General features: G+C 51.9%; 1 protein-coding gene across 1 annotated transcript; it reads right to left on the reverse strand.

Annotated features, from left to right (window-relative positions):
* Window positions 1-241: 241 nt before the first annotated feature.
* NRL (neural retina leucine zipper) lies at window positions 242-3,829 on the reverse strand. The gene is made up of 3 exons (XM_077908441.1): window positions 3,035-3,829; window positions 2,474-2,881; window positions 242-1,608 (listed from the first exon to the last, which is right to left on the reverse strand). Exons 2-3 carry the CDS (start codon window positions 2,852-2,854, stop codon window positions 1,276-1,278), a joined length of 714 nt encoding a protein of 237 aa, XP_077764567.1. The 5' UTR covers window positions 2,855-2,881; window positions 3,035-3,829; the 3' UTR covers window positions 242-1,275.
* Between the last annotated feature and the right edge of the window lie 7,195 nt (window positions 3,830-11,024).

An 11,024-nucleotide genomic window follows, 5' to 3' on the forward strand; every position in this document is an offset into this window, starting at 1 on the left:
ATGGGACCTCAGGATAGCCATAGGCAGGCCTGGCCCAGTCACTGCTGCTCCTGGGCTTCTGTGCTATGGTGGTAGGAGGAGGAGGCTCCATCTGGCCCAATCCCCACCCTTCCACCTCATTTTCATTGGGCCTCCAGAACCGATACTACACACACACACACACACACACACACACACACAGCCAAGAGCAAGGCTAAAGAATGAACACATCCTAAATGGCAAGAACATTTAGCCAATGGTATACAGTTCTTCCTGAACTTCAAGTTTAATTCACAAAAACCACATTCTTTCAACATCTTATCATACTGAGTAAAATCTCATCTCAGCCCTCAGCAAGGCAGGAGGTAGCAAGGGTACTCTATGCAGGTTTGGAGGGGCCAAAGCAGCCCAGAGGGAACAGCAGAGGACCAGTGTGTGGGCTCATCCACTGCCTAGGCTGCAATCAAGAAGCGGGAGCAGGACAGGAAGTCCCTTTGGTGAGGTTATTCTGGGGGCTTCTTGGGGAGACTCTTGGCACTCCCACACCAAGGAGATGCCAGAACTGGAAAGGTGTCAGAAGTCATCCAACCCAGGATTAGATGAGGTAACCAAATCCCAGGGACCAAGTGAGCTTCCCTAGGTGACAGAGGTATCCCGTGGCAGAGCTGGGACTAGCACTCAAGTCTCCAGAGTTCTCTCCCAGCCACTCTCAGAGCTCCTCAGGCCTTTACTGCCCTGGGCCCTGGAGGCCTCTAGGTTGGGTAGGAGTAAAGCCTCTTGGAGAGAGTTCTTAGTCTGTCTTGCTGTTGGTAACTGAAATCTTGAAAACGCAGTAGTCCTAAAATGGGGAGTTTACAAGCCTCCGAATGAGGCTTCATTGCTAATTACCACCTTCATGCACTACAGGTTGAAAACCTTGAATTAAATTCTAAACTGAGGGGGAGTCACACCACTCCCTCGGCTCCCATTCACTGTCACCCAGCTACCATCCACACCTCCCCACCCCACCCCATAGTGCCCAGCACCCGCCCCTCCAGATCTCAGTGTCCTGGTCATGTGGGGCGGAACGGGAGGTGGGGGATTCTGTGTGCTGCCTGCGTGAAGAGAGAAGACCCCTCTCCCAAAAAATAACCAGCATCTAACCTTGGAGCATGTCTTGAGAGGATATTTACGTATAGTCATACTACGGAGCGTCTGGACCAGAAGGCGCTCAGTAAACCATCTAGTGAAAGGTACAGTGGCCTCCTGGGTGGTGCCCCCCACCCCCTACGACACCACTCCCCGGCCCCCAGCGGCTCAGAGGAAGAAGTGGGCGTGGTCCCCGGCCCCGGGGCCGCTCGAGGTCAGCCGGTCACAGCGAGCCTTGTAGAGGTCGCGCTCCCTGGCCAGGCGGGCCACCTCGGCCCGCAGCGCGTCCAGCTGGGCGGCCAGGCGGGCGCGCTCGGCCTCCAGCCCGCGCCGCTGCTGCAGCCGCTTGGAGCGACAGGCCTGCGCGTAACCGCGGTTCTTCAGCGTGCGGCGCCTCTGCTTCAGCCGCAGCGCCTCGTCGCGCCCGCAGCCCCGCAGCTGCCGGTTGAGCTCCCGCACAGACATCGACACCAGCGCCGCGTCCGAGAACCGCTCGGCCAGCTGCAGCGGGAGAGGGCAGAGGGCTGGTCAGCGCCGGGTCCCGCCCGGCTCCGCAGTTCACACTCAGGGGGCCTGCGGGACGGCCCGCCCCGCCGCCGAATCCACCCGGCAGCCCAGACCCCGCCCCAGGCCCCAACAAGCCCCGCCTCCCCGGGGGACGCGCGCCCCTGCGGGCCGCCCCGCGCTGCAGGCCTAGCCTCCCGCCTTCCTGCGAGCCAGCCGCGCGCCTGGCACCCACGCCGTCCCCGCGCGGTGCTCAGCGGCGGTCCGCAGGCTCTGGGTGCCCCGTGGACACGCGCCCAGGCCAACCCCGCCCCGCCAGTGCGCCTCGCTCCCCTGTCCTGAAGGCCGCAACCCTGTGACCCTCAAAGGATTTGGATTACATCCTAATGCCCTCAACACCCCCATCTGTGTCTATAATTAATAGGATGAGTCCCGATCCTTCCTGAGAAGGTTGGGGGCTGGGGAGGCACGATGTTTGGAAAGGCCAACCTCATTCCCGTTCCCACAGCCTCAACACGGTTCCTTCCATTCCGCACACGGCTCTTTCCGTGTTTGCACAGACTGAGGATATTTACCTCCCCGTCATCAACCGCTCCCCATTAATTCTCAACTCTCCCCTTCTAGTCCTCTCCTTGCCTTCTCTTCTCCCTGTTCCTCCGGGTTCATACTAGCCATTTCTCTCCATTTGGAAAAAGAGGAGGGGGCAGAGGTATTTTCTCTATTTGATTTCTTTCAAGGGCTCCTCCTTTCTCCTGCCCTCGGGCTCTTCCCCAATTCATAAACCTCTCCCGAAATTCTCCTTCCTCTCTTGAGCTGTCCTGCCTCACCCTGCCTCCCCTCAGACCACTCACTGATCACTCACCTGTGTATGCTGGGCTTCCGTCCCCTCGGGGCTCCCTGGGTAGTAGCCGTGGGGCCCCTCGATAGGGACTGGACCCTGACCCTGCAGCAGCTCCGCGGCCTCCTCGGGACTCAGCCCCAGTGCCTCCCCAGTTCCCAGCTGCTGCTGCAGGGTGGCCAGCCAGTACAGCTCCTCCAGGCCTGGCCGGGGGCCCTCAGTCGCTCCCGCCATGCCTGGCTCACTGAAGGTGGGTGAAGGAGGCACTGAGCTGTAAGGTGTGGAGCCCAGCGAGGCTGTTGGGGGGCCAGATCGCCCCTCAGCAGGTTCCCGTTTTACCTCAAACTTCATCAAGTCAAAGTCATTGACATATTCCATAGCCAGGGGGCTGGGAGGCAGTGCCATTCTGGGGCTGGTTTGCGGGGAGTGCACCTGCAAAAAAAGAGGAGAGGTTTGGAGCAGCATCTGCAGGCTGCCTGCCAGCCTCCTCCATCAGAACCTGCTTCTCCCAGAGCCCAAGTGCCCTGGAGAGCCGGAGTTCCAGAAAGCTGGGGTGATGTGCAACCCTGTTCCCTAAATAGTCACCTCTGGGCTGCAGCAACTTTTCAGGTGGCAGGGGCTCCTGACTGGGGACAAGCAGCTTAGAGGCCTGACTGAGGAAGAGGATAAATAGCACAGCCTCTGGCCCACTGGCGCCTCTGGGAGCTCTGAAAAACAGGAGGAACATGGCAGTGCTCCCAACTCTAGTGCTGGGACGTACTGAGAGGCTCTGCCATCTCAAGAGACATCATTCCATTTCCAAGCAATCAAAAAAATTTTGCTTAATTAACTGTGACAGAGTATGTGTCTATTTTAGGACAATGGGAAGGCACAGATACCACGACTTAATTTAATGTATAAGGATAATGTGATGTTATATTTCTCTCTCAGAATGCCTAGGTCAATGCCTTGCACATAGAAGGTCCTCAGTGCACATCTGTTCTATGGGTGAATCAATTAATCAATCCCTTTTATAGGAGCATGAGACTTTCCAAAGAAAAAAGAAAGATCCTAGAGTCAGTTCTAGAAAGATCAGGACTGAGTGGTGACCACCTTTCCCCAAGCCAATCTCTCCAAAGGGAACCAACTAAAACTGGTTTTCCTCCTTCTACTCAGAATCTGCTATGTTCTGTGAACTGGACAGATTGCCTTCCCCTTTCTGACCCGGGTTTCCCATTTTGTTCCATAAAGGCAGTTAAACTTTACCATTTCCCAAAGAGTGTTCTGGGAAGCCCTAAGTCTGAGAAATACCCAAGAAGTTGATGTTCAGATCATTTTGAGAGATGCTGCCTCCCATCCCCACATTCTGCAGATTCACAAAGCATAGCAGCTTATCAATCTGAGGAGTCGTTCAGTAAACTGTCTGTTCAAACTCAACCCAGAGTGTCCCAAACTTATGTCAGCAAGGAGCTCTCCTCCCTGTTATCAACTGCAGAGTGTGTGCTCACCTGAGGGACCTCAGGCTAGATGACCTCAGACATCCTTCCCAGCCTGTAGCTCCCAAGTTCTAGCCCAGGTCTCAGTTCCAACAGCCCCACTGCCAGCCAAAGGTGCAAGGCAGGGAGCAAGGCAAAGGTGCAAGGCAGGGAGCACTCATCCCCAGGGCTTGGCATTTGGCTCCATCTTGAGACCCCAAGCCTAGGCAGCCCTCTTTCTAAGGACATCGCAGACCCTCAGGTTCTGCTCCTAGAGGTGGGAGGAGAGACAAATCCTTCTCTCTTCCTTGCCCCTGGGAAGGATTGTTGCCTTATCTCTTGAGCCCCTCACCCTTGAGAGGACAGGGGTGGTAGAAACAAAGACATAGGAGGTGCCTGGGGGGCTCAGTGGTTGGGCATCTGCCTTTGGCTCAGGTCCTCATCCTGGGGTCCTAGGATTGAGTCCCATATCCAGCTTCTCTCAGGGAGCCTGCTTCTCTCTCTGCCTATGTCTCTGCCTCTATGTCTCTCATGAATAAATAAATAAAATCTTAAAAAAAAAAAAAAAAAGAAACAAAGACACAGATTGAAGGAATAATCCTTGGCAGGGAAGAGATGGTGAAATGCTGAGAGAGGTGTCCAGAGAGAACTAAATGAAGAGATGCGTGGGGAGGGTTATTTGTCTTTCTGATGTGACAGCACTGAGGGACATAAAGCCAGTCAGGGTGGGAGTGGGGCAGGGAACAGATGTGTGGGGATTCTGAAAAACAGACAACAGAGAGCAGACAGCAGGTGACAGAGGAGGAGGCTGCTGGTGAATGGCCCCAGGTAGGCCCCTGGCACCCAGGTAGGCCCCAGATATACTCACCTGGGGAATGGTAGCAATGATGTGGTCAATGTCAGAGTCAGGCAGGCACAGCTTCCCCAGAGACTGGAGACCCCATTGAGCAGGGCCTGGTGCCTCAGCACTCAGAACAAGGCGCTGAGGGCACCAAGCCCACAGGGCTCTCTTAAAGGGCCAGTGCTCTGAGGTCATCCGTGGTCCTCAGGCCTCTAGCCAATGAGGTAAGGGGATCATTTGCATATCTCATTGGCCTGGGGGGCTGAGGGCAATGAGAAGAGGGGAGAAGACAAGTATGCCTATTCTCAAGGAAGGAAAGAGGGCATCTGCCCCAACAAAGCTCCTCACTGATGGTCCTTCTCACAGGTGCCCAGTTCCCTTGTACAGAGAGCGGCTTTGGCCTGGCCAGCCACCCTCGGGTGAACATCACCCTCAGCCCTCAGCAACTGAGAGCCTGGGACTGGAAAAGAGGGCCAGAGAAGCTCCTGGTGCCCTCACCCTCCAACACTCTGCAGCACCTTGGCAGTGTTTGCAGGAGTACGAGCAGTCCTGAACCCACTCTTTCTCACCTAGCCAGTTGGGACTGTTTCTTGTTTTCAGGAATCCGCACACTTCTGTCCCCTGCCTCACTCCCACTGTGACTGGCCACATACCCCTCACAGCTATTGTATCCGAAAGACAGGCAACCATCCCCACGGTGAATGTCCAGGACTTGGCCACCCAGTCCTCAGCCTCTCCCACTCTCACTGGAGAGACAGGCAGCCCAGCTCAGGAAAAGGGGCAGCAGAAGGGAGAGTGGGGGAGAGTGGGGATCTCTGCTCCTTCCTTCCGGGCCACCTCAGGACACTGAAATCTAATCACCACCAATCCATCCGAGACACTTCTGTAACTGCCCTCACACGCCCTCTGCTTCCTCTTGCCTTTTCCCTGCGTGTCTCTGTCCCTCTATCTTCCTTCTCCTCATCCTGGTTCCCAGATGGCTTGAGGGTGACCTACATTTTCAGCCTAATCCCCTAACACCTCTTAGAGCTCTCATCCCTGAGTAGAAGTTGGAACGGGGATGCTAGGAATTAGCTAAGGAGGTGTTTAAACCTGTCTGAAGCTGTTTAAAACAGGGTGTGTATGAGAATAGAACTCTAGGAGTTAATGGTTATTCCCTACCTGGTGAAGATACTCAACCATTCCCGTGGGGTTAACGGGCCCTCTGTCTTAAGTCAGAGAGAGACCTGGGTGTCCATCGGCCCCAAGGATGATCGGTTATAAAAATTAACCTTGTTCATGCCTTAGGTGTTGGGTGAATAGCTGGTGGATTCAGATGCCCTAAAGCAGTAGTTCTCAAAGTGTGGTTCCCCCAACCAGCAGCATCTCCTCGGAACTTGCTAGAGATGCATATTCTCTGGTCTTACCTCAAACCTACTAAATCAGAAACTCTGGGGATGAAACACACACACACACACACACACACACACACACACACACAATCTGTGTTTTAATAAGCCCTCAGGCAACTTTGATGAACATTGAAATTTGAGAACCACTGGTCTACAGAATACCTACAGCTAATGCAGCTTTCCCTCTGTGTGTGTTGTGGGGGCGGGGGGGGGGTTGGGGGGTCCCTCTTACCATGCTTACAGGTACACACCTATAAGAAGACCTAGATCAGAAGACATCATTCTCTTCCCACATCTGTCCTGCATTGTGTGGAGCAGAGACCATTGTCCCTATTTAAGTAATAAGGCTTCTCAGTGTAATTGCCTGGATCTCGCTGTTTTTTGCAGAAGAACCAGGGCCTGGGGACAATATCACAAAGTGGGAATGGAGATCATGAAGACAGAGAAGACAGACACACTCGTCCATGGAATGTGGCTTTGCAGCATATACCCAGGAAAGGCCCCCAGAACTTCCTGAGTTGAAGAAGTGTTGAATGCAGCCCCTTTCTCATGCCTGGCCCCAGCCAGACACTCGCCCCTGAGCAGCTGTCAGGTCTGTGTTGATCTTCTTGTTTACTGGACAGCTCAAAGGAGAGATGGGGGGGAGGTGCTAAGCTGCTAACGGGCTCAAAGAGTCAGACTAAACAAGCTCAGGCTAGCTGAGCCGCTCAGGGCTCAGACAAGGTGCCACTGGCTAGGGAAAAGTGTCCGGGATGTGAGGGCTGGGCCAAGAAAAAGAAGCAAGGGCAAAGAAAGGAGATGCCGTGGCAATCGGTGGGGCCCCAGAAGGTGGTTCATGGACCATCTTGGTGGGGGTTGACCCGAGCCTAGGAGATGCACACACCAAGACATCTGGGGACAGGGAAATGGGAGCGAAAAAGATGAAGCCAGGTGGACTTCAGAGATGACAGAGGAGAGGAAGGGAGGCAAGGAAGCTTCGCTGAGTGGGGCAGGAGGTGTAGGCCTGCTTCTCCCTCTGCCTATGCCTCTGCCTCTTTCTCTGTGCCTCTCATTAATAAATAAATATTTTTTAAATAAATAAAAGAGAAAGGAAGTCTTCTGGGGAGGACCAAGAAGGGAGTGAGGGGCCATGAGAGGGGTGATAGGAACAAGGGACCAGAAGAGCAATGGTGATAGAAGGAAGGGACAGAGGAAAGGTAAGACTGGGGACCAAGAACTTAAAAGAAATACAGAGGAACAGACAGACAGAGGGTCAGGCCACAGAGGAAGCACAGTGGCCAAAGGACACAAAAGGAAAAATATCTAAACAGAGGGATGTTGGACAATGGGGGAAGAGGGCCAGTCAAGTGAAGTGCCGGGAGAATTGGGGTACAAGATGGAGAGGGAGGAGAGGAGATTGAGCCAGCAATCCAGGGCGCCATCACTAACCTCCTCTGTCCCATACTCCCTTTTTGGAGTCATAAGACCCTGTAAGCCGTACAAGTTCTGGCTTTTGGTATCTAGATTTTCAGTAATGGATTCAGGTCTTCAAACCTCTTCCTGGTCTACCTGGTATGTTCATTTGACAAGTGTTTACTAAGCACCAGGCATTGTTTTGTTTTGTTTTGTTTTGTTTTTTTTAAAGATTTATATTTATTTATTCATGATAGACACAGAGAGGGAGAGAGAGGCAGAAACACAGGAAGAGCGAAAAGCAGGCTGCACGCAGGGAGCCTGACGTGGGACTCGATCCCGGGACTCCAGGATCGCGCCCTGGGCCAAAGGCAGGCGCCAAACCACTGAGCCACCCAGGGATTCCCAAGCACCAGGCATTGTGCTCAGCGTTAGGGACACCTCGGTAAATCAGACTCACACCTGCCCTGCCTTCGTGGAGCGTATAGCCTGATGAGACAGGAAGACATCAATTTATTGCCCTTAGGCCCAGACAAGAGTGGTCTCTACCCTGGGCTCTGTGCTTTTGGAAGGTTCCATTCTGGCTGTGTCCCACCCCTTGGGGTGAGGAATTCAGGCCTCCCCTGCCCACCTCTATGGCCCAAATACCCAGGAATTCCCTACCTACCTCTAGGGTCCACATGGACCTCTCTCCTGGGTTGACCCTTGTAGAAGTGGACCACATTACTGGTATACACATCTCCAGAACCAAAGGCTGGCTGACAGTGACTATTTGCAGGAGGTCACAGACAGAATTAGGACATGTAGACAGAGAGGTCTACATGTGTGCACATGAGGCCCCTCACAGTACAAGATGGTGTCAGGATTGAGAAAAGAAGCAGGCCCAAAGGCCAGGGGCCAAACACATCTTCTCCCCACACCACCACATTCTATTGTAGAATTCTTAGGGCTCTGAATAAAGTCCAAATCTGAATTCAAATTTGAACTAAATTCCAGACCATTATGCATATATCTATCAAGGTAGAAGAATAGAACATATTTACCAGTTTCTCTTTTTTTTTTTTAAGATTTTATTTATTCATGAGAGACACAGAGAGAGAGAGGCAGAGACACAGACAGAGGAGAAGCAGGCTCCATGCAGGGAGCCCAAAGTGGGACTCGATCCCGGGTCTCCAGGATCACGCCCTGGGCCAAAGGCAGGCACCAAACTGCTGAGCCACCCAGGGATCCTATTTAACAGTTTCTTAGCATAAGTTCTACACTTTAAATATTTAAACGCAAGGGAGTACCTGGCTGGCTCAGACAGCTAAGCAACCGACCCTTGGTTTCAGCTCAGGTCATGATCTTGCTTTCATGGGTTCAAGCCCCTGTGTGTCAGTTCAGTGTGGAGTCTGCTTCAGATTCTCCCTCCCTTCGCCTCCCACTCACTCCAGCAGAGCTTTGCAGTCCAAGTTTAGGATTTGGGCTTTTTTTTTTTTTTTAAGATTTTATTTATTTATTCCTGAGAGACACACAGAGAGAGAGGCAGAGACACAGGCAGAGGGAGAAGCAGGCTCCCTGTGGGGAGCCCAATACAGGACTTGAACCCAGGAATCCAGGATCATGACCTGAGCCAAAGGTAGATGCTCAACCACTGAGCCACCAGGTGCCCCTGAGCTCTAAGAGCAGAAAGAAGCTACTAAAGAATTTCTGGCAGGACTGTGACATGATCAGATTGTGTTTGAAAAGCTCATTTTGGATTTAGTGTAGAGGAGGGAAAAACGGAATCAGAACCAGATTAGGGGGCTAATGCAGTATCCAAGTTGAGTTTGGAGGATATCTTAAGCTGGAAACAAGCTCTGAGATGGAAGCTTGTGTACAGGTGGTTCCCTGCGGGGCAGGGTGGGGGGGGTGACTTTTAAAAGCGGAGAGAAAAACAGGACTGGATAGCAGGAAAAGCAGAAATGCACTGCAATTGCACAGAGGCTTTAGCTGATCCCACAGGAGCTCTGGAGCTTGGATGGACCAAACTGAGGAAAGGGGACCAGGCCTTTGAGTGGGGCAGGAGGTGTAGGCCTGCTTCTCCCTCTGCCTATGCCTCTGCCTCTTTCTCTGTGCCTCTCATTAATAAATAAATATTTTTTAAATAAATAAAAGAGAAAGGAAGTCTTCTGGGGAGGACCAGTCCTCTTCTGCATCAATCAGTCCTTGGATACACGCTGCCCCAGGAAAGGGGTGTTACATTTGGTGAGACTGCTCCCTTCGGCCACAGGATGTATTCAGCTGTGAGCCATTAGCAGCCAATGCTCCAAGGCTGGGACAATGAATACCTGGATCCTAAAGAAGGAATCTAGGTGGCACACCACAGCATCCAAGGGCCAGACCCAGAGAGCCTTGGGGAAGAGAAAATGCAGACCAGGGGAAAGCTGGTCACACCCTGCCCCCTGGTGGTGGTGTGGCTGGAACACTGGGCCTACTGGTTGACCAGGCTGGGTGGTGGGCCAGGGAACCATAAAAAAGTGTAGCAAATAGGGGCACCTTGGTGGCTCAGTGGTTGAGCCTCTGTCTTTGGTTCAGGTCCCGATCCCAGTGTCCTGGGATTGAGTCCCACATCGGGCTGCCACAGGGAGCCTCCTTGTCCCTCTGCCTATGTCTCTGTCTCTCATGAATAAATAAAATCTTAAAAAAAAAAAAAAGTGTAGCAAATAAAGGGAATCAACACTATAAGGAAACCTTCATAGGAGCCCCTAAAGTTAAGGAAGGAAGGATATAATGGAGCTTCAGGAACATGAGACTTGTCTACTCTTTTATTCAAATAGCATTTATTAGCTGCCTATTACAGGCCATTCTACTAGGAACTAGGATAAAAACAAGACTAAAATGTGGGTCCTTCCTTCAAGGAACTAACACTTGAGTAAGGATTATAGAGATACAAAAGCAACTATAGTAAAGTGTGAGAATTTCAAAAACAGAGGTATGTATACAGTATAAAACCAACACAAATGACATAGATGTTAATTCTAAGAGTCAAACTGACTTCACCTAGGAGGGAATGTTTAATTTAAATCTGAACAGCTGAAGGGGTTCACAGAAGTGCTCTGGAAACTGCAGCTGGGTATGTGGGAGAGGTGGCAAGTAGGGAGGTGGCAGTGATAATGCTAGATAAATAGGAGCCAGATTACAAAGGGTATCAGTTGCCACGTTGTAGGAAGCCTCGAAGGGATTTTAAGCCTGAAAGTGATATGATCTCACTTTTTTTAAAATGATAAATCAAGGGGACACTATAGGATTGGAAGGGAAAAAAGTAACCTGGTAAGAAGAGTCAGAAAGGCTTGGATTCAGATTCCATTTCTCTCTGATGACCAGCTATGTGACATTGAGTAGATGACAACTTCTTCTAAGGTTGTGAAACTGAATGAAATGATGCGTGTAAAGCTGTTGGCACAGAATCTGATCTAGTGGCCACACAATAAACATTATCCCTCTTTCTCTTAACTCATCAAAGTGAAGTTACATGC

Source organism: Canis aureus, chromosome 9, assembly GCF_053574225.1.
Source record: "Canis aureus isolate CA01 chromosome 9, VMU_Caureus_v.1.0, whole genome shotgun sequence".
NCBI classification, from domain to species: Eukaryota; Metazoa; Chordata; class Mammalia; order Carnivora; family Canidae; genus Canis; species Canis aureus.